Genomic DNA, 27,618 nt, shown 5'->3' on the forward strand with positions numbered 1-27,618 from the left:
GCTTGTGCATAAGTGTGTGCACAGGTGTGTGCGTGTGTACTCGCGCGTGCTTGTGCATAGGTGTGTGCGTGTGCACAGGTGTGTGTGCTCGAGTAGGCTTGTGCATAAGTGTGTGCACAGGTGTGTGCGTGTGTGCTCGCGCGTGCTTGTGCATAGGTGTGTGCGTGTGCACAGGTGTGTGCTCGAGTGAGCTTGTGCATAAGTGTGTGCACAGGTGTGTGCGTGTGTACTTGTGTGTGCTTGTGCACAGGTTGTGTGCTCGTGCACAAGTGTGTGTACAGGTGTGTGCGTGTGCACAGGTGTCTGGGCTCGAGTGTGCTTGTGCATAGGTGTGCGCGCGCAGGTGTGTGCGTGTGTACTTGTGTGTGCTTGTGCACAGGTTTGTGCATAGGTGTGTGTGCTCGAGTGTGCTCATGCATAAGTGTGTATGCACAGGTGTGTGCGTGTGCTCGGTGCTTGTGCGCCTGCAGGGTGCCCGCATGCACACACCTGTGCATCTCTCCCATGGCGCACACGCTGCCCCCAGGAGCCTGGTGCACATCTCTTTGCAGTCCGCCTCTCTTCCTTCCGTGGCCATCCTCGGCCCTCTGTGCTGGGCTAGTACACTCTGGCACTCGGGGCTCACCTGCCCCTCACACCCCCTCCTCCCGCTGCCTCCAGCCTCCCTGCCTCGCGGCTCCCAGCCCGGTGCCCGCGGGGCTGCACTCCGCCTGGCTGTGCCTGCCCTGGAGCTTTGGTGTCCGTGTTCGCTGGAGTCAGGGGAAAGAAATCCCAGGCCAGGGAAGCCTTTGCTGCTCCCGGGGCCAGGTGATGGAGAGCGCAGAAGAGCCCAGCCCTGTACAAAGGAGGGACTGGTTGCAGTGGGGAGCTTAGAGCGCTGGGGAGGAGTTGGGGGTGGTGTTGTGGAGCGGGCCCTGGAGTGGGCCCTGAAGTGGCCCTAAGGGCCTCAAGGAAGGTCAGCAGAGAGGCTGGGCTGCGGTCAGAAGGCTTTTAGCCGAGGGAAACCTTGGGGGAGGGGGGAGGGGAGGAGTAAGGAGAGCATGCGCCCCAGGGTTGGGGTGGTTTCCTCTCTGCACCCCCTGCTGTGTGGCAGGACCAGGGCTTAGCATTTGGGAAAATAGAAACAGAAGGCAGGCGTTGGGGCAGGACCCACACACAAGTGCTTGATGGCAGAGAGTGTTAGGTCTGGGGAGGTGAGTGAAGGCTGAGCTTTGAGTGGATCTCCTCCAGGCTGAGGGGTGCATACAGAGACACAGAGCAGGCCCCCATTTGAATGGGGAGGGCAGCCAGCAAACAGCTGTGACACATAAAAGAGATCTACCTGTTTCTCCATACCTAGGTATATGACGAGTGTCTGTCTTTTCTATATGTCGTGTGTGCATTAATCTCAGGGGGAAGGCACTAGCATTGAGGGGGACCCCAAAAGCCTCTTTTCAGAAGGTGGGATTTGAGCTGAGACTTGGAGGAAGGCCAGAAGATGGTGGGAGATGAGGAGGGGGGGAATTCTGGGCCTGAGGGATGGAGGAAGGCTGAAGAAGACTGGAAAGGGGCAGGGAAGGGTAAGGGAAGAAGCCAGGGAGAGCTTTACAAGTTACATGGGATTTTAGATTTGATCCTGGGGGCGCTAGTGGACTACTAGACTCAGGAACTGGGGTGGGGGTGACTTGGGCTTTCAGGAGGCACTTTGGCAGCTTGGTGGAAGAGACGAGGCAGCAGGACCCCCCAGCAGCTGGGGCATCCACTCCTGAGGCAATGGGGGCCTGTACCAGAGTGGAGCAGGATCAGAGGCAAGACTGGGGGTATTCTAGAGATGTTATGAAGGTGAAATGAACTGGCCTTGGCAGCAGATTGGCTGTGGGGGGAGGACACGAGATAAGGAGGTGGATTCCATGGAAGTTTTGAACCGGGGCACGAGAGGAGGGCTCAGCTCTGGGCAGGACGAGTATAACATGTCTCAGTGTCCCAAGGGCAGCTCTGGGCAGGAGAGGAGGGTTCAGCTCTGGGCAGGAGAGGAGGGCTCAGCTCTGGGCAGGACAAGTATAACATGTCTCAATGTCCCAAGGGCAACTCTGGGCAGGAGAGGAGGGCTTAGCTCTGGGCAGGATGAGTATAACGTGTCTCAGTGTCCCAAGGGCAGCTTTAGGGCACGAGAGGAGGGCTCAGCTCTGGGCAGGATGAGTATAACATGTCTCAGTGTCCCAAGGGCAGCTTTAGGGCAGGAGAGGCAGATGTGAGGACTGTCAGCAGGGACATATGGGAGCTGGGGAGATCACCCAGAGAAGTTACAGACAGGGGTGTGAGCTGGAGGCAGGTGCAGCAGAGGGGCTGCAGTTAGGGGGAGAGCTGGGAGGGGAGAGTGTCAGGCAAGACAGCCCTCCACAGTGGCTGAGGTTTGTGAGGCCAAGAAGGATAAGGATGGGTGATTGAGAGAGAGCAGGTGGGAACTGGGGAGAACAGGAAGAGGCAGTGCCATGGGCAGGACTGTCCAGGGTCCTGGGGAGCGCTGCTGCTTGAGGGCTTGGAGCAGGGGAGGTTTCTTTTGGCCACCGTGGAGTGGGGGGGGATAGAGGCCTGACCTTCAGGTCAGCCACAGCCACAGCCATGGGGAGAGCTTCTGCTGGCGTGGTCGTCCCCCCCAGAACCCTGCTGTATTTAGGCTAGGGCCAGTTTCTACTGCCTTTGTTACACGGAACAACCCTTAAGGGCCATGTGCTAAGCTTTAGAGCACAAATCAAATGGGAACAAAATTAGAGAGTTCATGGCAATCTAAACAAGTGGAGAACATTAGTGCCTGTTCCCCAACATTATCTCTAAAGGGACAAAAGATGGGGGGAGGGGTCTCTGGCACCCAGAAATAAGAGGAAATTAAGGAAGCCGACAGCCAGGAGCCAGGCCCAGAGCTGGGAAGAAGGGCTGGCCCCATTGCTCTTACAGTGAGTTAGTTCCAAGTCTTTCCACAAGATTCTTAAGACTTGTAACTTCCTTTTTGTTATTAGCAGCTGAATATCCCCAAAGGGCTGTAGTTATTTCTAGGCTTGGCCTAGAGGTTCTGTGAGACCATGTTCCATTCTCAGTGGACCTGGGAAGAGAGGACCCTGGGTTAAGGAGGAAGGAGGGGCCCATCCTAGTAACCTAAGAGAAGGCCTGAGGTTCAGGGGGGTGTCCTTGGCCTCCTCTCTTATCTCCTCCAAAAGCCCCAGTTCATAGACCCTAGGTTAAGAACTCTTGCATGAAAGCAAAGTTTCCCAGCTGCTGGTTGGGGAGACTTTTATTTGTTCACGGCATTTCCCCCCATCAAACATCTGTTTAACAAAGCCTCTTGAATTGTTTATTAAAATCTATAAACAAAACTGTGACTCTTGACTCTCTTCTGTCTGCTTTCCCACCCCCAGCTTCTGGCTCCCTGGCTCTTGGTCCCCTGAGCCTCTGTGCAAGGCCACAGAGGGTCGAAGAATCACAGCAAGAGGGCGTGCTGGCCTGGCCTGTGGCAGGGTCTGGATTGAGAAGGGCTGTGTTAAAGCAAGACCACAAGTTACTCTTTGATGCTGTCTCTGACTCCCATTTCCTAGAAATTTGGCTCCAAAATTGAGTGGCAGAGGGGCAGGGTTGTGGAAATTGTGTCTTAGAATTGACACTGGGGAGAGCCAGGGCTCCTTGAAGGTTCAGATGATCCTGCAGCTTTGTGGGGGAGGGAAGGCTGCATGATGGACAGCCCATGTTCTCCTGTGGCCTTGGGAATGTCCGGGGCCATGGCTGAGAGAAACGCAGGATGTGCTCTCCCAGATGTCTGGGCATATTTAGAGGGAGGAGACAGAAGACTCTTGGAGCTGCCTTTAGTCATCATTGGGGTGGAGTGGAGGAAGAAGGTCTGTTCACTTAAATTCAGGTGATATTTATTAGACCAGCCATCCCTGTGCAACATTGTACTTACACAGTTGGACGTGTGTGTGTGTGTGTGTGTGTGTGTGTGTGTGTGTGTGTGTGTGTTGGGGGCCTTAGCTGCAGGCAGCCCCGTTAGAGCTCTGGGATGAAGGTCCTTGGAGGGGAGGGTGAAGGACTCTAGTAACTGTACATTCTGTAGGCTTTGCCAGCCTTGATCTTGAGCCCCAGGGGAGGTTTTATGGAGGAAGCAGCTTAAGAGGCTGCCTGGCTGTTCTGCAGGCAAACCTGCCCTTGCCTTTTTAAAAAGAAGGTGAGGCCCCAGAAGCCAAGGGCTCTGGGTAGATACGAGCACTTTCCTGTAGCCCCTCACCCTGGTTTAATTATCTCTGCTGTGCCTGAAACAATAAAGACGAGCTGGTGGGTTGGACCTTAGTGGGGGAGTCAGTTATTTTCTCTTACATCCAGGTTTGCTTTTTCTCTTGGAGCTGCTCTCCTCTCAGCAGCCAGAGGAAAGTGCCAGGTCTCCATGCTGCTGTATCAGGGCAAGAAACACTTGTAGAATGAAAAAATCAAAGACTCCCTTTATTCTCACACCTACTCCCAATCTGTCAGCACCGTAATAAGGAAGCTGTTTCCCCTGGCTCAATCAAATCAGTGGTTAATTGTTGGTAAAGCTGATTATTTTCTCTTTTGATTGCTGCTTTTGTATGCTTTGATTATTTATAGAACCCAAATAATTTGTCACAGGAGGCGAATCAGGCTGGGGATGTCTCATCAAGAATTTGATGTCAGGGAAGAACCTGATTTAAAAGTTCACCAGCGAGCTGCCTGTCACCCACTCAGAGCCGCAGGCGATCCCTGTGAAGGGCCTGCCCTGGTCCCTGCCCCATCCTCCATGCCAAGCCTGGCTCTGGCTGCGTGGCCACCCTGTCGCTAACAGCCTTGTCTGATTTGTTTTTAGAGCCGTCAGAAGAGACCATCCTGGAGCAATATGGATTCCCTGTGATTGGGACCCAGCCCCGACGTTACACCAACCATGCACTGTCCTACGATCAGGCAAAGCGGGGGCCTCGCTGGGTCCTTGAGCACATCTCCCAGAGCAAGACACGGGGTAGGTGGCACACGGCTTGAGTGGGCCCAGCACTGCAGAGCTGGCAGCGCTGGCGTGTACTGGGCTGGATGTTAACACGTTCTGGCTTTTCTTTGGCTTTGCTCTGCAGGGACTCCCAGAATGGTCCCGGATCGTAGTTAGCTGTCAGTGTGGCTGCTGAACTTTGTCCACACCACCTCATTTATCTGGGCTGTCAGACAGACATTTCACATGAGCTTCAGTTATCTGGAAATGCTGCTGCCCCCTCTGAGAGCCCATGTTTACAAATGAATCGTTTTCTCTGGAAATCTTGCCAGAATGTAGCACACACTTCTCTCTCTTCAGGTTGGTGGCTGGCACAATGGAGAGACAGTGTTGGCCTTAGGGTCCAAAAGATCCAAGTTTGAATCCTGCCTTAGACACTTATTAGCTGCGTGACCCTGGGGCAGTCATTTAACCTTTGCCTCAGTTTCCTCCTCTGTAAAATGGGCATGATAGTGGCCCCTCCTTCCTGGAGGTTGTTGTGAGGATCAGATGGGGTGATGCTTGTGAAGGGCTTTGCAAACCTTCAGGCATTCTGTAAGTTAGACAGGGCCGTTCTTGCTTATTTGTTACGTGCTTTGTGTCCGTGTGCTCAGAGCAGTGCATCGAGGCGTGGACTCCCCTGCCCCGAGATGCTCTCCTCCAGGAGGGTGTGTGCTTGCCCTTCCCACTTTTCCTTTATCCTCCCTCACCACGAACTCTAATTTTCTGTTGTTTTCAGTGAACATATTGGCCCAACTTCATCATTGTGTGGACACTGAGAGTCAGTAGGTTCTGAAAGAGAACCTGAGAGACCGGTCTGTGCATAAAGCTTGGTCTGTGTTTGGGCTGGCTCCTAAGAGGCCTTTTCAGCTTTCTCTCTGGTCCAAATAATAGAGGTTGTCACTTCTGGATGAGTGAGATGATACTCTTAATAAGATTGTCTGTGTGGTCCATTTCCAAATTCGTAATTAACTCTAAGGATTTTATAAGTTCGCTTAGGATTTTTAAAAATGTAACTCTATTGAAAAATTAAACTTTCTAATACAATATTGTGAACTCAGCAGCACTGTCTCAATATATATGACTGAACAGGCTGGCAAGCTGCTGGGAGTGGGTGAGGAGGCAGCAGTGCCACTGGCTTTGTGTGCTGGCCAGATTCTTTTGGGGAATGTGTCAGGTCCCACTTCGGCCTGTGTGAGCATGCACACTGGGATCGATGATCTTGTATAAAATTTTTCCCTCCATGGCGGAAAGTTACCATAAGCAGAGACCACCTTTGCTTTGTTCTCTAGGTGGGGTTAAATGCTAAAGGCAACACCCACATTTAATATATTTTCATAATTTAAATAAGAACACTGTGTTGTAGTGACAGTCCCTTCACCAGCCAAAGATTCTGCTGTTATCTGGAGTTTTCAAATCCTCTGAAAGTGGGGATTGCTGTGGGCTGTGCCTGAATTTGCACAGTGCTGTCTTTAAAAGGAAAAAGATTCAGGGCATGCCCTGACGAGAGTCCTGATTTTAGGTCTGTACAGAGGGAAAGGTATGAGCTTCTCTTAATCCTTGACTAAACAGACATTCATGTCACCAGTGTCAAAATCTTCTGCTAATTGTAATGACTACCTGGAGAAAACTGTTCTCTTAGAAACGTGGCTGACTGTTTTGTGTAACGATTGCTAGCCAGCCCCCTCTGGAAGAATTAGCATTGAGGATATTCCAGTTTCCCAGAAACCTCTTCCTGTGAGTGTCAGTTGATGAGTGTTTGTTAAGCTGGATCCAGTGCCAAGTACTGGGGATGCAGGGGGGTGCAGAAGCTCAGCCCTGAGGGAGCCCATGCTCTAATGGGGGGACTCCAGGCTGCTGACTTCACTGTGCATGGAAGGGAGTCTTGGGGGAGGGTTCTTGGCTTGGAGCATGAGAGGTGAGCTGAGTCTTGAGGCCAGGGATGCTGTGGGGAAGTGAGGAGTGAGGATCTTGCAGGCCCAGCACCATCCCTGCATACAAACACGCAGAGTCTGGAGATGGACCGTCAGGCCAGGGGAGCTGGGTCACAGCTTGTGTAGAGTGCCGTGAGCATCACCAGACTGGAGGGGCAAAGGGCTCTCAGTGCCAGGCCACCGGATCTCGGATCGAGTGCTTGGCATGCTGTTGTAGGATTTGTACTCAGATCTTCCTGATTCCCAACACACCAGCCACTGTTCCATTCAGCTGCCTAGGACTGTTCTCTCTCCATGCAGAATGACAGCATGGGTAACTGTGAATGGGGGAGAGAAATGTGCACTTCTCCACAGTTAATTTTTCTGATTTAACAGAGTCCTGAGAATTGTGGACACTATTTTATTAGACTTCATTCCTCCTTCTGGGGCATTGCCAGAAATAAGACAAAATGTGGTTTCTCCTTTGCCAAAAAGAACCTGGATTATTTGATTTCTGGTGGGGCTGGGGAAGTTTTTTGAGCTCATAGAAACCTGAATGTTTGTTCAGTCACGGGTTATAGTGGGCCCACTGCCATGCTGTGGCTGTACTAGTTGGGGGCGCCACCAAGAGCCCTGTAGGTCATTCAGTGGGCAGCAGCTGTGCTGGGCAGTGTCCCCAAGTGGACGCCAAGAAGTCAAGGCGCGCGCATGTGTGTGTGTGCGTGTGTGTGTGTGCGTGCATGCGTGTGTGTGTGGTTACATGTGAACTCTGTGGTGATTGACCACTGGCATGTTAACTATTGGGTATATTACTCTTTAGGCAATGCAGACCGAAAACGCTGTAAGTTCTGCCCAGACCCCAGCATCCCGCCAGCCTTCAGCGCAGACAACGAGGACTACCTGGGGAGCGGCTGGTCGCGGGGACACATGGCACCAGCCGGAAATAACAAATTCTCAACTGTAACTGATTTTCTAAGTTGGCACCAACTGGGAGTCGAGTCAGAGCAGGGCTGGTGGGAGGATGTTGGGGCCGGGGGAGCCGTGCTGGTCGAACTACTCTTCTCCCTTAGGACTTTCGGGCAGTGCCAAGACACCGAACCAGGCTGAAGGAGTCAGCAAGGAGGCAGTCTGGTCTCAGTGAGGCCGAGGGAGGGTGTGTGAAGAGGAGCTGGGGAAGGCAGTGAGGGGGTTCCCAACCTGGAGGTGAATTAACGGCTGAATTTTCCTGGACCAACAGCTTGGCTGTTTGGCCGGCACACTCTTTGCATCTACTCTCTGACTGTGGGCCTCAGTTTGGGCTCTGAAGTGGTTTGATGGCTTCCTTTCTCAGAACTGTATGACACAAAGGTGTCTGTGGGGTAGACAGTGGTGAGTGAGAATGTTGGGGGGCCTGAGGGAGGCCTCTGATTGTCAAGGTGCTCAGGACCAGATCCTGGGCCCGGGATCCCCTGGGGGTGTCTTTTCAACTAGACTTGTAGATTTGGGAAGACTTCTGTTCCCACCATTCTGATTCCACCGTTGCCCTCCCCTTCCTTCCAGGGCAGGCTGTGGTCAGTGGCTTTGGGCCTTATTTGTTGATGGTCTTTAATTGACGATTGATGGTGACTGGAGAGTCAGTGACATTTGTTTTGCATTTTCATTGTTGGTTTCCAGAATCTTTCAAAGCCTAACAGAGTGGGTAAGGGATCCTCTTGCCACATGGCTTGTGACAAAAATGCATCCTTGTTTGTGGGGTTAATTGCTGAAGAAGGGAAGCTTCTGTGGACTGGGTTAACTTCTTGAGAGAAGATGCCTTTGGATGCTAGACTGTGTTGAATGATGAAAATCCACGAGACTTTCCATGGGCAAGGTCCTGTGGTGGATGGAGGGGACAATGCAGAGAGGGTTAGGGTGCAGAGCATGTGTCTCTACCAGGGAAGGACCCTACGTCTGTGTCTGGGGGGAGCCCAGCCAATAGGGTGGCAACAAGGACTGTTTGTGTGTGCCGCTTGGTGATGATCTTCTCTGCCAACCTCAAGCTCTCCCGGCCTTGATCCTTGTTGGAATAATAATGGGCCAAATGCAGCTTTATTGAGAATGAGTGTCTGTATTAGAGAGGCAGGTAGGTGGGAGGGTAATGAGCAGGATGCTGTTGCTTTTCCCAGCCAGCCTCATCTCTGGGGACCTGGAGGGGGCTGCCCCACTGGGTGGGCATTCCCCTAAGGGCCACTCTTCTCCCTTCTCTCCACAGGAAGCCATGCAGGAAACCTTCTACCTCTCGAACATCGTGCCTCAGAACTTTGATAATAATGCTGGCTATTGGAACAGGTGAGTGTGCAGGACAAGGTGGGGTTGGTTTGGTGAGGCCTGCCTGCTGTCCCCTGTTCCCAGGGTGGTGTGGGTGGCTCAGAAGCATCTGCAGAATGAGCCTGAGCCAGGGCGGCCTCAGTATGTGCTCTGCGAGGCCTCCTGTCCCACCTCTCTGCCAGAGTTTTTTTTTAAAGATTATTTTACAAGTCATAATAGACTTAAAAGTTCAGCATCTTCTGAACAACATGAAAGGTGAGTTTTCCAGGGAAATTTATGGGAAAGCAGTAACATGGTTGTGAAGATGCCTGGTCTTCTGCACATAAGTCCAAGTTTCTTTTTCAGTCCTTGACTTTTTCAGTCGCTGCTAAGCTCCTGCTGTATGGACTCGGGCACATGGAGGTGGCTCAGTGTGTCCGCTGCTGGTTGGGCCAGGCCTTCTTCCAGGGCTCCCCTTCCACTGCCCTGAGGCCTGGATCCAAGTCCCCTTCCCCTCAGGGCCTCTTTGGGACCCAACTAGACACTGGCTTGATTCCACAGTCTGACCTGTCCTCCCTCCCTCCCACAGCCCCCTAAGGAGGGAGGCTCATCATTCCCCTTCATCTGAGGGCCAGTGTCTACACTGCCTGCAGGTCGCTGTACACAGGGCCCATGTTCCACCTTTGTCTGGCCTGCCTTTCCTCCCCTCCGGCAGCCCTTATCCTGCCCATTCTTCAGGCCTCAGCTCCCCTGGGAAGGGCCCACCCTGCCTTGGAGCCGTGTCCACTCTCTCACACACTGTCCCTTTACAGAGGTTTCTGCAAGTTTTAAGTTGCAACAGCGTCTCCATAGGAATTAAACCGGAGGCCATGGATGATCAGGGGCTAATGTAATTAGCAGAAAGAGTATCAGACTTGACATTGAACCAGCTGGGTGACCCTCTTTGGGCCTCAGTTTCCTTATGTGTAAGATGGGGATGATCAAACATGCACCTCTTACCTAGTGAAGGTGCAGTGGGTAGAGAGCTGGCCACAGAATAAGAAAGAAAACCCAAGCTTTGGAGGTCCCAAGGAGTGAGCTGTTCTCATCGGTCAAACCTCAGTCCTAAAAATGGGAGTTCTGCTCCTCTGTCCCTACCCAGGTTTCTGGGGGGCGTCAGGCAACACATTGTATGTGGGAGCAAGCTGGGAAGGAATGGCAGAGGCTGCTTTTTAAACAGTAGGAATTTGTAGATATTAGAAGCACCGTCCTTTACTCATTCTCAGCTCCGAGCACGTTGCTGGCGTGAGCTGCATCAGGGCAAGTGTTGGGCCACAGCTGCCAGGGTCCAGTAGCCAGGCTGTTGGCTTGGGGAATTGCCTACCACAGGCCAGGTTCTGTGCTAATCACGTGCCTTTTACGTTTATGGTCTCACTTAATCCTCACTACTGATCCTCCGAGAGAGGGGCTATTATCACCCCCATTTTACAGGTGAGGAAAACTGAGGCAGGAAGGTTAATTGATTTGCCCAGGGTGGCCCAGCTATTAAGTGCTAGAAGGAGGATTTGGACTCAGGTCTTCCTGACTCCCAAGTCCAACCCTCTTTCCATGCTTAAGCCTAACTCTGGTGTATCCGCACAGTGTGCAAGACAAGAGAGGGTCAGGGCAGAGTCCCTGGTGGTTTGGGGAGGTTTATTGGAGGGAGGGAGACGGGAGCCTGGTCTGAAGGAAGGAGTTGCCCTGAGGTTAGATTGTGGCAGGCTCTGTTGATGGACAAAGGACCCTTCACTATTTGGCCCCTGAATCCTGGGGAGCGACTCTTTAAGTGTGGAAGGATGGCCCGCCGCTGCTAAGCAAGGTGCATTAGCTAATTGATTGCCTGTACAGACAATATCAGGTTTGTTCACAGAGGTATTGATTAGCTCTGGAAAGATTTGTGAGGTTCTTGGCCTGGCCCTTTCTGAGGACCCGATTCTCCTGTGGCAGCGCAAGTCCGGCTGAGCAGCCATCTGGGCAGGCTCTGGGCCCATCCCTCTCAAATAATGTTCTTCAGTAACTGAAGGAAAGGCTACATTTCAGCTAGAAGCTCATGAAAGGAAAGATGGAATCTTTTTCTCTTCCAAGTTCACAGACCCTCTGAAATCTCTGTGGCTCAGGGTCACAAATCCCCCCTTAAAGCCTCTCAAGAGGCGATTGAAAGGCTGGATACTTCCAGGTGGGTCCGTCAGAAAAAAAATTAAGTTCTTACCTGAGTAATTATTTTGAAAATATCTACATAGCACCTAAACTATTCTTTTTAAAAGAAATGAGGGAAAAGATGTTCAGTCTATTCAGGTTTTATTTATGGAGCTCGGAACATGTAAATGAAGGTTCTGGTCTGTGCCGAAGAGCGTTTTCTGCTGAATTTGGCCTTGGTTGGGAGCTTCCCTGAACTGAGGCCTTGCCTCGTAAGCTGGTAGTCGGGGGTGTTAGGGAATTCTCTGACGCCCTCCGTTGGCCTGTCTGGCTCCAGCAAGAGTTGTCCTCCTCAGGTCTAGGGCCTCTTAACTGAAAGCCCTTCCCCCCATCTGGCTGTACCAGGCAGAACAGATACATTAAAGGCTGTTTTTGAAGAGTAACATTTCTGTAAACTAGGAGAAGCCCTTGGAAATGCTGATGGGTGAGCTAAGAAAACCAAATACATATGAGCTACAGAAGGAAGAAATGCCGAACACACGTTGGGTTTGCTCCTGGGTGAGAAGATAGAATGGGGTGGGTATACCTTTTACCCGTGAGCAGACGGGGCCTCCGGAGTGTTTGACTTCTCACCGCTGCTTAGTGGGAGCGTTGGGAGTTTTCTACTGCTGCTGTTTCTCCTGCTTTGTTTTATCTCAGGAGGAAAGAGTGACCCCGTGAGATGCTGTCAGAATGTTTGTTGCTATTTTAACTTAGTTGTGAATAGTGTAATGGAAATTCCCATTTTTCAGATAGGTAAACTGAAGTACAAAAAGACTTGCTTGATTTCTCTTCATTTGGTGAAACATTCCGGTGACTGATGCAGAAATGGCCTTTCTCTTTACCAAGGTCAACTATCTACTTTGCCTTTGGTTGCATCCAGATGGCCCCTTTCTCTCTATTTTTTAATTTTTCCCTCTCTACTGATTCCTTTTCCACTGCCTGCAAACATGCTCAAGTCTCCCTTATCTGTAAAAAAAAACAAACAAACCCTTCCTTTGATTTTACTGTCCTTCAAGTGATATTTCATAGCTCTCTTCCTTACAGTCACACCTAGAAAAGCTTCTCCACTAGGGGCTTCTCCTTCCTTCTCACTCACTTCTCCCTCTCTTGCTGGGGGGCTTCTGGCCTCCTGTCTCAGGAGGGCTTTCTGCAAGGTTCTCCCAGCCTGCAAGTCCAGAGGCCTTGTCTGTCCAGGGGTGTGTGCCCCTGTTGACCTTTCCAGTTGCTTTTCTGCCCCTGACTTTTGTGACCCTGCTGTCCTCACCCCTGTCTGGGAGCCTTCTTGGGGAGCCCCAGGGCTCAGCCCTGTCCCCCTTTCTTCTTTGGCTGTGGCCCATCTAAGGCAGCTCCCCAGCAGCAGCCGCCTTTTCTGTTGTCTTTGTGTTCTTGATTGAAGGAGGAATTTTATTAATCATGTTTATGCTCATTTCTAAGAGTCGCCACAGCTGTTTGTAGTGATAGTGGATCACTCCCATCTGCTACACGCAGCTTATTTCCTCCATATTCACACCAATGATAGCTGCACCTGTTGATCTTCTGTCTTTGTAGAATTGAAATGTATTGTCGAGACTTAACGGAGAGGTTTGACGATGTTTGGATAGTATCCGGACCCTTAACCTTGCCACAGACAGGAGAAGATGGGAAGAAGAGAGTTACCTATGAGGTAGGACGCAGTTTGAGTTGGTGTGCTTTGTAGTAAGTAAACGGTAAGCTCCCCACACCAGTGAGTGGGATGGCAGAGAGTAGGATGACAGTAAGTGGGATGGCGTGTTTGTGTGGCCTGTGATATGGGGCTCTGGGCCAGGTCACAGGAGCTGGAGTCACAGCAGCCGGGGTTACAGGGCCCCTTCACCTTTGGGGTTTGTGGCGCCAAAGAAATGCTCAAAAACCCTCCAGGGAGAGGGAGAGGGACAGAGCTTTTAGCATCTGCTCCACAAACTCCTTTAATTCTGAATTTAACAAAAGCCAAAAAAGGAAAGAACATTTCCACATACAAAGTAGAACAGAACGAGAGAATTATGTGTGAAAATACATCTCATATTATGTATAGTTTAACTTAAAAATATGCAGTAAATTCATCCTGCAACTTTCAGATCTCTTCAGCTTGTCTTTGTTTCCTTTTGGATTCTTTCATTTGTCATCTGGGCATTTGAAAACATACTTCAGTGACCTTCCCTCCACCCCTCCTTCCTTCCTTCCTTCCTTCCTTCCTTCTTTCCTCCCTTCCTCCTTTCCTTTCTTTTCTTTTCTCATTTTTGATCACTAATAACTAATTATCAGCCATGAAATTTAGAGCTAAGAGGGGCCCATAGAAATCAGGAAGTCTAAGACCCTCCTTTCCCGTATGGGGAGCTGGGGCCCAGGGTCATCAGGTAACAGACCAGAGGTCACAGACAGCCGCAGAGAACGTGCTCCTTGCAATGCCATGCTGCCTCTCCCATACCAAATAATGTGGAGCATTTCATTAAACTTACCTTCCTAGCAGAGGTGTTCCCATAATTCATGTATTGGCTCATGTTTTCACTAAGAGAAAGTGACTGTCCCTACTCCTAAATAAAAAGAGAGAAAACCATCAAGCTTTTCCTACCTCTCTCAAGATTTGGAGTTTGACAAGTCTCACAGAACACTGCACATTTTATTGGGAAGATACTAAGTCCAGCAGTGACCAGCTAGCCCCTTGGTTCATCCATGCAGTGCAGCATCATTCCACGGCACTCAAGCCTGCTAGGCTGGCCTTGACGACCAGTCAGAGATGAACCAGTCCCTGAATGCCTTCTCCCCTCTGCTCTCACTGGCCAGTGACCCGGGGAGGTGGCTGGAAGCAGGGCAGTATCTGGGTTGTGGGCTGTGGGTTCAGGTCCTGTTTAAAGCCCACTTTAGTTGTGTTTCTTTGGCTTCTGGCCTAATTTGTGATTCAGGACCCTGTAATTATGCATACATGTCATAGATCACAGGACCTGACCCTGAGGCCTTCAGTTCTCCTTACAGTGAGGGGGGGGTGTCTTCACGGTACCCGCGCCCCTGGCCGTGTGACCAAGCCCCACAGCAGCAAGGCTGCTTATCATAGGCCTGGATTGGCCTGTTCTCCCCTTTCTTCTTGAAACTAAGGCTCTGCTGTGTGGCTCCCTCTCTGCTGGGCCGATGGTTCTAGGCTGGCTAGAGAATAGAGTTCAGTCCTGTCGTCAAGCAAGGCATCTTGGGGAACGCTCATGGCCCTTGAAGGGTGTCTTAAGACAACTCGATAGTGTCACAGGCTGAGCCGGATGGGACCTTCCAGGCTGTCGTGTCTGTCTCTCTTTTACAGATGAGGAAACTGAGGCCCAGACAGAGAAAGTGACTTAGGACTCACAGCCCTAGAGCCAGAGGGACCTTGAAGCCATCCCGTCTGACCCCTCATTTTACAGATGGGGAAACTGAGGCATGGGGAGGGGACTTCCCACAGCCACTGGACAGGTCACTGTTGTCCCTTGTTCAAAGGAGGCCTCTCCCGGTCATTGTCCTGGAAGATCATTTCATTAATGTCTGTTTCTGGAAGGTTCACAAGCTGAATCTTCATTTGTTGCTTGTGGCTGCCCATCCCGCCATGTTCGTGGTTTCCAAGAGCTGCACCCGTGGCGTTTGCTTATTGGGACGCCAAGGGCTGGGTGTGCGGTCTGAGAAATGACCACTTGGATGATGCTGGAGGTCTGAGGGCTCTTGCTGCATTAGACAGTCTGCCCTCTCCCCATGGAATCACCAAGCCCAGGCGTCTTTATGTTATTGATGGAGTTAAACTTTTATAGTTTTTTAAGAAATGTTTTCTTGACTCCTATGGCCTCTGTACCCCATTCGCACCTGTTCCTCTCCAGAGCAGGGGCACAGAGCCGGCAGGGTTGTCTCCAGATGCTTATACCAGTTCCCAGCTCTCCCAGTGGGCCTGTCTTCGTGGCCCCTGCAGCCTTGGTCATTCCGTTGGTCTTCTTTGCTAGTTTGTCTAGTGTGAGCTGGAACAATTCTCATTTTTCCTAAAAGTAGTGATTTGGAGCATGTTTTCATGAGATCATCTGCAGTCTGTGGTGCACTTATTCATGGTGAATAACTCCTAATGTTCTCTTTGTGTCGGTTCCCTCTGTATTTTGAGTGTCAGACTTCTTGGTGATATTGGATCTCTGCGTTTTTACTAGCTTACTGTTTCTCATGTGGACTCAGTGAAAGCTGCTCTTTGGGCTTTTTAGGAGAGATCATCCCTTTGCTCTTATGGCCTGCTGTCCTGCAGACTGCCCACACGATGTACTCAGGTGAGAGGTGCTGCACGGCACAGCTGCTTAGCTGGAGTGCGATTATTTCTTTAGGTAACTTCATGAAATCTCTGTCCTGACACTCAGTGCAGGGGTTGGCCCATAGTAAGCACCTAATAAATGCCTTTCTTTCCCTTCTCCCTTCTTCCATCTGTGTTTTCAGGGATCTGTTTAGAGGTGGATTGACTCAGGTTTATACTCGAGCTTTTGGTGATTGTGTCACAGAAAGTAGAGGTGTGAGTGTCTGGCTTGGCACCTCCTGTCATGACGTGATGGGCACAGCTTCACACACTTCCCCAAAGGGTCTGACTGAGAGTGTGTTCTCTGTGGGCCGAGAGGGACAGTAAAGCCAGTCCCCAGGGATGGATGTGGGTAAAGCCCTTTCCTGGATGCTGTAGGAATTCTGAGGACCACAGGCCTTGCTCTGGAGCTTACAGTTTAATAGGTTCAGTGAAGATATGTATAGAAATGACTAAGACAAGATGAAATAGTATAAAGCACACGCAAGAGGAGCGACATGCCTGGAGGATTCAGAGCAGGGTCTGGTGACCTCTGTGTCGATAAGGAAAGGCTTCAGTGGAGGGGGTGTTTGAGCTGGTGAGATGGGGAGGATGTGCGTTCCAGGTGTGTCTGTGGGAGGAAACAGTCATGGGGGCAGCAGCTGAGTTTGTTTGGGTTAGAATCTGGGTGTAAGAAGGGCTTGGGTATCAAACTACTTTGTATGGAGTTATCTTGCAAAAGACTGAATGCTGACTTTGATTGCTGCCCTCAGGGAGTTTGCAGTCTATACAGGAAGTCAACAGGTATGACATCTGAAAGGGCCTTTTTTGACGGGGAAAGCCATATGTGATCTGGAAAGGCCTCATGTAGGATGCGGTGCATGAGTTTGAAGGAAGTAAGGTTGTCTAAGAGATAGGAGCGAGAAGGGAAATGCATTCGAGGCAAGGGGAGCTGGAGGGGCAAAGGCCTGGAGATGGGAGATGGAAGACCAGCCACGTACAACCGCAGGCCAGTCCGGCGGGATCATGAGCTGCAGGAAGGGGAGTTCGGTGTTAGAAGATTGGGACACCAGGAAGTGAAGGATGAGAGGGAATTGTTTCTGTTTGATCCTGAAGACCAAATAAAGTCTGACTGAGAAGGAAAAAGGCGTAGTCAGTGACTGATCGATCTGTGCAGAGAGGACCAGCTTCCTCATTTTGGGGGATGAGGAAAACGAGTCTCAGGAACTTAGTGACTCGCTCCAGGATGCAGACAGTGCACAGTAGAGCTGGGTTTGAACCCAGACTCTCCGATTCCACATCCCCATCTCTCTGGCAGTCCCCTGTGGCACAGTGGCAGCGTGGAAATAGCCCAGCTTCAGATCCAGCCCTCCCTCCCTCTTCCTTCTCGGTCCCAGAAACTCCCTGGGCCCCACATGCATGGAGGGGTGATGAGCAGTCGAGTAGGAGAGCTGTGAGGGCCCAGGACAAGGACAGGTGGACTCATGATGGTTATCAGCCGTAGCTAGAGGAGGCTTGGCCAGCAAGGATGGCTCAAGGCTATTTAACAAAAGAAATCTTGTTTTCACATAGCCTGTGCTTCTCCCTGTGTCCTTCCCCCTCCTCACTCATACAGAGCATCTCTAACAACACTTAAAAAAAAAAAACACCTTAAAGACAGTAAGGAAAAGGTGAAAACAGTTTTTGCAAAGTGATCCAGTACTTGAGAAGACTGTGAGTGTACCACGTGTGGACAGCTCTCCCCAGCAGGGCAGTGGGATGGGGGGCGGTTCTCGCCCTCTTCTTTGGGGCCCTGCTTATTCTTTATAATTTGGAAGTGTCTGTTTGTGATTGTTTTGGGGTTATTCTTTCCCCCTCTGTTGTTGCAGTCAGAGTGTTCACTGTTTTCCTATCTCTGTATTTCACTTTACATCTGCTCATGAGAACCCTTTTTCTGCTCATCATGTTTCTAGTTTCTTACAGTACAGAAATTTCATTTGTGGGCCATGATTTGTTTAGTTCTTCCCCAGTCAATGGGCATCCACTTTGTTTCTAGTTCTTTACCTGCACAAAAAGAGCCTCTATAAACAGTTAGGTATACTAGGGAACTTTCTTTGGGATGTATGCAGGGTGTGTACATTTTATCCACTGTATTTTTATTTTGCCTTTTGGAGGGCATTTGGGGTTAAATAACTTGCCCAAGTTACACAGCTAGTTTTTTTTTGTGTGGGTGTTAAGTGTCTGAGGCTGGAACGAACTCCGGGGCTGGTGCTTTACTCACTGTGCCACCTAGCCGCCCCTGTCCACTTTATTTACATAATTGTTGCACTAATTCACAGCTCCACCAACAATGCACCAGTGTGCCTCTCTTATCCCAAGTCTTAGCCCTGGGCTGTTCCCCTCGTTTGTCTCCTTCTCCACACTTCATCTCCACTTGACCTTGGCATCCCACACCTGTTTCTTCTCTCATTTTTGCTTGACCACCTTGGGACCAAAGACATGCCAGAAATGGCTCAGTAATGGCAGTTGCTAAGAAGGCATCACCCAGTCTCTTGGGCTACGTCTCACTAGACATGCCCCTCCTGGGTGTGCAGGCAGGCGTATTTCTCAGACCAGATGGTGGGTGATTCTGTTGGGCTGGGATGGAGTCTCAGGGCATCTGAGCAGGGAACAGAGGTTGGAAAGGTCAGACAGGGCCTTCCCTGCGAGCCTGAGGGCTGGACAGTGACCAAGGGGGCAGTCATCCGGCCAGGTTACACCAATTCGTGTTTCTTGTGTTACTCACTGGACCAGTCCTGGCATGAGGATCCTTGAGGCCCAGGGAGAGCATGGCGGAAGGACAGCCTTTGAGTCTGGGGTGCTCTTGATGTGAGAATGAAGAGGGGAGGAGAAGAACTGACCAGACCAGCCAGGGGTGGCTAAAGGGGTGGCTTTGTCCATCACAGGGGGCAGCAGTGTTCTGCAGGGGAAAGAACATTCCATTTGGAGTCACAGGACCAGGCTTCAAGTCCCAGCTTCTAAAAGCTGTTTGGCCTTGGGCGAGTAACCTTTTTGAGACTCGGTTTCCCCATTTATAGAATGGGGGCGGTGCTCCTTGTCTCCCACCCCCTCCCGGGGGCCGTTTTCCTGATCCGGTCTCAGCCTGCACGCTGCTGAGGGCTGTGCCATGGGCGGCTGGGTGGGCTTCTTTCTGGGAGGCACCCTTGTTCTCTTGTTTGGGGTCATGAGTGCCCCTTTACTCCCGGGGGTATATTTTGTAGTTCTGTTTTATAGCAGCCTAGACTCCCTGGAGAGCCTCTTGGCTTTTCAGGCCTAGCCTTGCTAAAATGGTGCTTGATGGTGTTCTGGATGGCCCGGCAGCACTTTGGCCTTTTTGACCTTGGAGTTCGGGAGACCTGGGTTTAAATCCAGTGCCCTCGGGCACTTTGCTTCCTCCCTCCACTATTTCCTCATCTGCCATCCAGGTGTATGCCACCCAGGTCTGTTCCCTTGGGAGGAGGATGCTTTGTAGCCCTCTGGGGGCCATAGAAATGTGAGCTCCTGGAGCTGCCCGCCCAGCTGGACTTCTTACCTCAAATCATGCTGGAAGCGTGGCCCTTTTCATGCTTGAGCGGGCATTGTCTTAGCTGCTTAATGAGGGTGGAAACTTTTCAGGCGTCCATCACAGCATTCTAAATTGTAAATCAGTATATAATAAGAATGAGTAGAAAATTTGAGCTCCATTTGGCAGAAGAAAGCCTGCCTTTGATCACCATGTTCTAAATTGATCAGAGCAGTTTTCCCCTGGATGAGGGATATAGATTATCCACTCTGGTGTTTTCCAGAATAGACCCCTATGATTGCCCATTAATACTGGGGTCATGGGGAGGTGCTTTTGGGGTCATTGCATGTTTACAAAGGGCAAAGTTTAGGAACTGAGGACATTGCAAGGAGGAAGGAGCCTTTTGTGCTGGCGCTGCCCTCTGGGTCGCTGGGCCTGGGAGCAATGCTGCCGTTCTGTACGCTGTTCTCCCCAGGCCTTCAGGCACCGAGGGGCTTGTTAACAGACAGAGTGGGAAGCTGCCCCTGTACAGCCGTCCGACTCATCTCACTTGGTTTGCACTTCAGGCAAATGGGATAAGACACCAGTGCCCTGAAATTAGGGCATGAGCCATAGAACCAGTTTGTAGGGATCTGCCATTGTGTGAGAGGGCAGAATCACCCCTCGTTCATAGCCCTGGAAAGGAGGCTACAGAAAATGAGATTCAGGCCCTGCTAGGCCCAAGTACAGGCTTGTCATAACAAAGGGCGTGGGTGTATGAGGCCATACATTCCACATAACTGGGCAGAAGCATCTCCTAGAGTCGGCCAGCCAAGGCAGTGTTGTCATGCCCCCCCTGAGCAGAAGCCTCAGGAGAGAGCTGGGGCACTGATGTTAGCAGAGCAGTCCTCAAACGGGTCCAGTCAGAATGACCTGTGCCACTTGGGTGGATGCTTTTAAGAAGATGTGAGATCTGGCCCAGAAGTGTCAGAACTTGGAGGTTCTGAAGCCTGAAGGCCTGGACTGAAAATAGAGGGACCATGAGTTTTGACAGAGGCTTTGACCTAAGGCTGGGCAGAGCTGTGTGCTTCAGCCTTTCAGGGCATTTAAGGCTCGTGCTTTCCTTGCTGACTGATCGGCTGCTCCCCTCCCCCATTGACTCACTCTGCAGGTGCTCCCCACTCCCCTCCCTCTCCTTTGACTGAGCTAAAAGGGGGGTCATGGGCAGTAGGTAGACCTGCAAGTTATCTACAGGTAGTTTTCACAGATAAGCTCCCTTGAGGCACAGTAATCAGAAGGATGGCAGAACCTGTTGGGTTTCTTTGGCGTCTCTTCCCTGATTTCTTTGCTAGCAGCTGAGAGAAGGACGTTGCATGGTGGATTGAAAGGCTTGGTTTCTGATGTCCGGATTGGCTTGTAGGATGCTCCCACTAGACAGGACTTAAAAGTTCCTCATTTAACAAACTGAGGCCCAGAAGGCCAAAGAAACCTGCCTAGCTTCCCCCAGTGAGGCCACTTTCCCCCCAGGACCTGGCAGGTGCTTTTCCCTTTTACCGAGGGCCTCTAGGGCCATGTCTCAGACCAGCCTCAGACATTTTAGTGCCATGAGTCAACTTCTATCCTGGCCAAGACTCCCCCCAGTCTTGTGTGACATTTTAAATGGGGAGGGAGCATTGCTTGGAAGTTGCTGTAAGAGACAGATTTGACCCAATAGTGTTTGGATGTGTGAATCCCCAGCTGAGGCAAAGTCCAGATGCTCAGCTGTGTGTCCTGGGAGGATGTCCCTGTGGTCAGGGCTGGCCTTGTCTGGCCTGCGCTCTGGCCTTCTGCTCAGGGTTGTGCTGGCCTGGTCTGTCTGCTTTCCCCAAGCCCTGGTGTCTGCCCATTAACCGCACCGACCTTCCTCAGATGCCGCGTAGTCTCCCTGAGGCAGGGGCCCGGGCTCTACCTGGCACATAGTAGGCGCATACTTGGGGGTGGTGATGGTGCTTGCTCTGGAGCCCATCTGCCTGACCTGTGGTTTCCAGGAGTCTGGTGACAGCTGCAGCCTCAGGAAACCTTGTCATTTTCCTGGAAACGTCCCACCTTCCCCACTAACTGATTGGCCAAAGAGGTTTGAAGCCTTCCCCAGGTGTCAGGGAGAGCCTTGGACTCCCCAGAGAGGCTCCCCCGGACACGGACACACACACACACACACACACACACACGCACGCATGTGTGTGTGTGCATGCCCATTTATGTGCATGAATGCATGCATACTCAAATACACATGCACACTTTCCTGCTTTGGGTGCCTTTGGCCTCTGTGGGCATGGCTGGGAGCCACTCTGGTAGCTGCGCTGACTGCCCATGTCCACCAGGTGGCACCAGAAGCACACCTTGACTTGTACATTGAGGTTTTTGGCTTGTCCTTGGACACTGGCCGGGCCAGTCCAGATGGCTCTGCTCTGGTCCGGATGGTCCCTGGCTGGCCTTGCTGGGCGAGGACCCCACTGTGCTGTGTCCCTGAGGCCACCTTCAGGCTGGCTATGTGTGCCACAGGACTCCCTGTGGTGGGAACCCATTGGACTTTGGGACTTGGTTTGGCTTGGATAGTAGCGAGAGTCCTGTAGGAGCAGTGACAGAGTGGGTCTGCCTTGACCCTGTGTACGTGTGCATGTGCATATGCATGCGTGTGTGCATGTGTGTACATGTGTGCATAGCCCCACACACCAGAGGTAACACAGACACACTCACAGAGCGGGGACGGAGGGGCAGCCAGATGGTCGGTAGTTAGAGCCAGTCAGGAGATCCAGCCTCACACACTCAGTAGCTGTGTGACCCTGTGTGCATGTGTGTGCTTGCCTTTATCTACTGGAGATGGGCATGGCAAACCACTCCAGTGTCTGTGCCAAGAAAGCCCCATGGACAGTCTGGGTGTGATATGGGCCACAGGGTCACAAAGAATCAGACGTGGCTGAATGACTAAACAACAACAGTAACACACACATTGTGCATGTGTATGTGTGTGGATTCTCTACTGTGTGCACATATGTACTTACCATGTATGATCATACATGCATTCATACTCATGCACACACATAGAGTCTCTGGGCTCCCTCCTCACAGTTGAGGGGCCCCAGCTTGGGCTCAGGACCTTGGGAACGTGTTTAGAAGCTGTAGCCGAGAGAACGTCTTTTGGCCATAGGGTGGCTCTCTCAGCCTGGCGTGGTCCAGTGGGGAGCACATGATGAGAGGTCACGCTTGGCGTGATGGGGGCTTCACACAGAGACCTCCGCATGCTACCAGAACACCACGTGGGCCGAATCTGTCGAGGAAAAACTAGGTCATTCTAGAGGGATGGGTCAGGATGAGAGAGGCTTGTAGAACTTAGGGACAGCCCTCCATAGCAGGGGTGGCAATTAAAGTGGGGAACGGGGATCGCCCAGACAGCAAAGTGCCTGTTTCATCAGGAGGTGGGGAAGATGACAGGAGGGACTTTCCTGGGCCATCATGGGTAAAATGACCTGTGTTTGGGAAGAGCTGGCCTCCACCCTCTGCCCCGGATCTCTGCTGGAAGACTGGAAAGCAGCTTCTAGAGCGGTGGGCTGTAGCAAGCCAGGAAAGCAGGTTCTGGCATAGAGTGGGCAGTGACGGCAGCTGGCCACCAAGGTGGCCTGACATAGGGAGGAGCAGAGGCGAGGGGGGGCCAGGACAAGGAGCAGGCCCCCCAGCCTCCTCTAGTTGATGCTGGGGACTATGGGAACCTTCGCTGCTTGTGAGCCTTTGCTGACTTCCTGCCCCAGGATCTCTTCCCCCAGGTGACTTTGCATTTAAATCTTTTTCAGACCCAGGTTTGGGGGATCTCTCACAGCGGGGAAAGGCCCCTGCCCCTCCCCTCCTACCCTGGGAAAGCCAGGGATGGTGGTTTCTGCAGGAGTCCAGCAGGGGTCACTAGCTGCCCCTATTTTGGGTTGGCTGGAATGCATGAAACCCTGACTTTTCTGGGGTCTCCCTGGCAGCTCCGAGAGAATGTGGTTTTCAGAGAACTGTCAGACCATCAGTAAGCATTTATACAGTGCCTACTGTGTGCCAGCTGCTGTGCTTAAGTGCTCAGGTTACAAAAAAGCAAGAGGCAGCCCCCTCTTAGAGAGGGGGGGGGTGACAGACACCCCGCTGTGTGCATGGGGAGGCCCCAGTGCTGATGGGCTTCGGGAAGGGCCTGCTGTAGAGGCAGGGCTTTAGAGGGACTTGGAGGCAGCTGGGGCAGAGACGAGGGAGCAGCCAGAGAAGATCGGGAGCCGAGTAATCGATGGAGCAGCCGGGAGGTCTTTGTCACCAACTGGAGGGGTGTGAGGCAGGTGTGAGGTGGGTGCGAGGTCATGGCTCAGAACGCTGGACGGACGGCGTGGATAGAGCTGTGTCCCCAGAGCAGACACAAGTATGACCTGGAGTCATGGAGAAGAAGGATTTCTAGCTTCCGTCACTTTTCTTGGCCCAGTTTCCTTTAAACTTGGTGGAAGGCTAGAGTCAGAAGGCCTGTGTTCAGGTCCTGGTGCAGACACTTAGTGGGTGAGTAAGCCTTGCCCACACAGTCAGTCTTCCTGGGCCTTGTCTCTCACCTGTCCCATGAGGATGATGACCCTGCCCTTGCCTCCTTGTCAGGATGTCTTAGGCAGGCTCTCTGGCCCTCAAGCTAGAGAAAGGGAAGTGGAGCCTCTGATTTGGCCAGCCTGGGCTCCATCTTGTGGGAGTGGGTGCCTGGATCCTGCAGCCTTCTCCCCCTTTCCCACCAGGATTTCAGGTGCTCCCTGGCCTCTCAGCCTCCTGTGGCATCACACTGACCCTGACTCTTGCCCTCCCCAGCATTTTTAGCCATCTCTCCCCATCCAAGGAGGTCTTCCACAGCTCTGCCCGTCTTGGGCGAGTCAGAGGAGATTGGAAGTAGCCATAACTGTACCCTGATCAGATATGGGTGGGGGGAGGCAGGGGGGACAGTGAAGAGTTAATGCTGTGAACATATTTCAGCCAGATTATGTCATTTTGTTGGAAACCATTAAGGAAATGAACGTTCGGTTTCTTCTTCAGAAAACAGATATGGCTTTTAAGCCAGTGGGATGGAAATTTGAAAGGGCTTTATAATGAATGTTATTGTATTATTGCAGCAAACCTGCGTAGGCAACCGAGTGAGATTTTCTCGTGTAACTCTGGCTCTTCCTTCTTGGGGGGGGCGGGGGGGCACCTTTCTGAAGGATTGGATTCGAGGCCGCACCGCAGCTCTGTGTGTGCTGGCAGGCCCGAGAGCGAGGAGGGCCGAGCAAACAGCGCTCACATTTAGCTAACTTAATTTTAAGAATTAGGAGATACCGGAGAAGAAGATGAGGTCTGTCTGGCTATTTTGCCAAAGGCTCTTTGAAAGAATCTCTTCCATTCTTTTCTCTGGTGAATTTGGCCGTGTTCGTGTGGCTGCACTAGCAACTTGACCTTTCGAGAAAATGATGAGTTTTCCTGTACATTTTAAAGAGCCCGCACACATTCTACCTCTTAAGAGTGGGCCATGGGGCACTCGCCCTTCATGTGCTCTTAAAAGGTGATTTGCTTTAAAGATTCTGTGACCAGTATTTTCCTGTTAGCTCCTTATTTTGTCTGAGAATCTGTATTTCAGATTAATTTTTTTCTTTGGCCATTGAATTTGGATCCAGTGGTCAGGGAGGAGTCATGGTGTGTACTTAATGTTAGAAGCTGAGTCCTGAGGACCCTGCCTTGTAGAGGAAATTTGGGAGCGGCTCGCACCCAGTGAGTAATGCTAATGTCCCTGCTTTGTCTTTAGGTAATTGGCAAGGACAATGTGGCTGTCCCCTCACATCTCTACAAAGTCATCTTGGCCCGCAGGAGCCTCACCTCCACCGAACCCCTGGTGCTGGGTGCCTTTGTGGTGCCCAACCATGCCATCGGCTTCCAGCCCCAACTCACAGAGTTCCAGGTGAGTATCCGCGATCTGGAGAAGATGACGGGGATAGTGTTCTTCCCTCGTCTGGATACGGTGAAAGACACCAGGAACCTCTGTGAGGTAGACACGTGCAGGCTTCTGGACTTCCGGGAGTTCACGCTGTACCTGAGCAAAAGGAAGATCCAGGGAGCACGGACGGTCCACAGGCTGGAGAAGGTCATGTCTGAGCTGAAGGAAGCCGGGGTGCAGGCTGACGAGCCCCTCCTGAGTCTCTACAGAGAGAAGCTGGGGCAGCTCTCCTCTGTGGAACAGCCAGGAGCCCAGGACAGGAAGTCGGGCTGAGGGCCTCGGCAGGGGCCGTGGAGTCACCTTGGATGCTGGGCCAGGGTGGTGTGACCAAGACGCAAGACTAGGTGATTCCATGAGAGGTCCCCCAGCCTCCTCCTCAGGGACAGGCCCAGCTGAAGGCCGGGGACCTGAGAAGTGGGCTGTCTGCCCTGCCTTCCTTTGATTGTGTAAAGAGAGAGCTTCATTGTGAGCCTGGCCATGCCCATCCCTGACTCCTCAGTGTGCCAAACTCTTCTGGACTGCCCTGTGATCATGTCTTCGAGAAAGCACCCTTCCTGATGCCCTGGTCAGACGCCCTTGGAATCGCGGGGCTGAACCCTCCTTCCCCAGAGCCCCCATGCCATGCCCCATAGGCATCTTCCTCAGCTGATGACCCAGACAGCCCCCTTTCTTCCTGCTCCTGGTGTCTCTTCTTCAGGATCACGCAACATCTGTCCTCATTAATCACCCCCAGAGGCTCCCTGCTCCCCTCTGTGTTGGGACACCTCCAACTGAGAGAGAAAGATGAGAAGTGGTCTGTATTGTGTTTCTGCCTGCCTCTGGTTCTTTGCAAGCTTTTGGCCCAGGCTCTCATGTCTGTTTCTATGGGTGCCTGTGATCCTGGGTCCTTCTGGGCCAGATCTTTGAAGGGTCTGACTCTTTCCCTTTAAGGTTGGCCAAAGGGGGCTTTGTTTCCTCAGCCATGACGCCTTACCCTCTCAGTCTGCTAGAAAGAGCTATGACAGAAAACCTTCCTAAGCCAGTTAGAAATGCCCCCGTGTTATCTGAGCCTCTCTTTGCCTCCAGACAAGAGCTGACAGGGTTTCCCAAGTCTCCTCTGGGCATGTATGCATACAGCAGTGCTCTACCTTAGAATTTGAGTAGTTTGTACAAAATGTTCCAAATAGATGAGTTCTCAAAGCTAGGTGAGAGCAAAGGTGGCACCCCAGGGTGTGTCTGCCTAGGGTAGGGGGAGTGGACCATGACAGGCTTCATGATAACTATAGCTCACAAGGGTACAGGCCTTTGCAATGACTTAGTGCTTTGGATCAGGGATGGCCTCGTGAGGGAGGCAAGTGAAGCCGCAGAGACACTTGGCACCTTTGGGGGGAAGAGGCAGGCTAATTCCGCATGTTTACCTGCTAGGTACTGGAGAGTACCTTTAGGGGCTTCCCATTTAGTGGGCGAGGGGAATGTGCCACAATCTAATCCACGTGGGAGGACGATCAGGTGCTGAGGAGATGTCTTGTGATGGGCTGGGCTGTTGGAGAACAGACAGGGAGGCAGGAGAGGGAGCAATGCCCCTCCAGCTAGGAGCGGGGGGCCGGGCTTAGCGGCAGCATCCCCCACCTCCCTTGAGCCAAACTCTTGACTTTGGGTTTGCATGAAACCCTTTTCTGGGTTACAGAAATATACAGTGAGATTCCTTGGGGCGCAACGGGGACTTGTCTGAATGGATCAGACCACAGGGCTGTCTTTCCGTGCAGGGCTCTGGAAGCAATTTCTGTAATGTTTTTATGTGTCTCTCTCGCCTTCTAAAAACATAGAAGCCTTAAGATAGAATGGGGCTATCATGATGAACTCGGACTTTGCTGTGTTCTGGTAAAGAGACTGCAGCAGATGGGGGGGGAGGAAGGGAGACCCAGACCTCCCTGGTGAGTGTCCCTGGAAGCCCTGGCCCAGCCTGCCCTTCGCTGCCTCGTTAGCATGCCCCATCAGCCCACCTTCCCCGAGCCTGCAGCCAGGTAGAGCACAGATGCCCCGGTGGCCTGGGGAGACCCTGTCTCCAGAGTCTGGAGCTGCATCAGGATAAGAGCAGCAACAGGAGGATGCCCATCTATCTGTCACGAAGAAATGGGAACTCCTTGGTTTTGTAATTTTCTATTTTTGAATAAAATCATGTCGGAGAGCATGACTGAAGTGTCCTGTATGAGCTGTGCCCCTGCTGTGTGGGGAGGGCCCCAGAATGCACCAAAGGCTTTGGAAGGTGTGGCAGCAGCTCGGCTCTGCTGGGTCTGGTCAGCCCCGGCCCCAGACACAGCCCATCTCCAGCGTTCCCTCTGGGGGCTGGCGCCACAGCAGACGACTCGTCATTAAGTCTGTGGGATGGCGGGAGCATTGTTTCCAGGCCAGTGTTGTAGGCAGGCCTTTCCTAGGATTAGGAGATAATATTGAGGGAACCTCCCTCCCCACCGAACCCCATGTCCTAAGACCCCC

At 51.9% G+C, this 27,618-nt stretch overlaps 1 protein-coding gene across 1 annotated transcript in view; it reads left to right on the forward strand.

Annotated features, from left to right (window-relative positions):
• The window catches only part of EXOG (exo/endonuclease G), a 27,955-nt gene extending 639 nt beyond the window's left edge, over positions 1 to 27,316 (forward strand). The window contains exons 2-6 of the mRNA XM_069084319.1: positions 4,844 to 4,993; positions 7,730 to 7,869; positions 9,140 to 9,216; positions 12,919 to 13,033; positions 24,955 to 27,316. Coding sequence (XP_068940420.1) covers positions 4,844 to 4,993; positions 7,730 to 7,869; positions 9,140 to 9,216; positions 12,919 to 13,033; positions 24,955 to 25,416 — 944 coding nt within the window. The 3' untranslated portion in view covers positions 25,417 to 27,316. The remainder of the gene's footprint in view (positions 1 to 4,843; positions 4,994 to 7,729; positions 7,870 to 9,139; positions 9,217 to 12,918; positions 13,034 to 24,954) is intronic.
• Positions 27,317 to 27,618: the final 302 nt, after the last annotated feature.

Source organism: Petaurus breviceps, unplaced genomic scaffold, assembly GCF_028583685.1.
Source record: "Petaurus breviceps papuanus isolate PSGF00001 unplaced genomic scaffold, PetGlider_PUasm1.0 174, whole genome shotgun sequence".
Classification (NCBI taxonomy): Eukaryota; Metazoa; Chordata; class Mammalia; order Diprotodontia; family Petauridae; genus Petaurus; species Petaurus breviceps.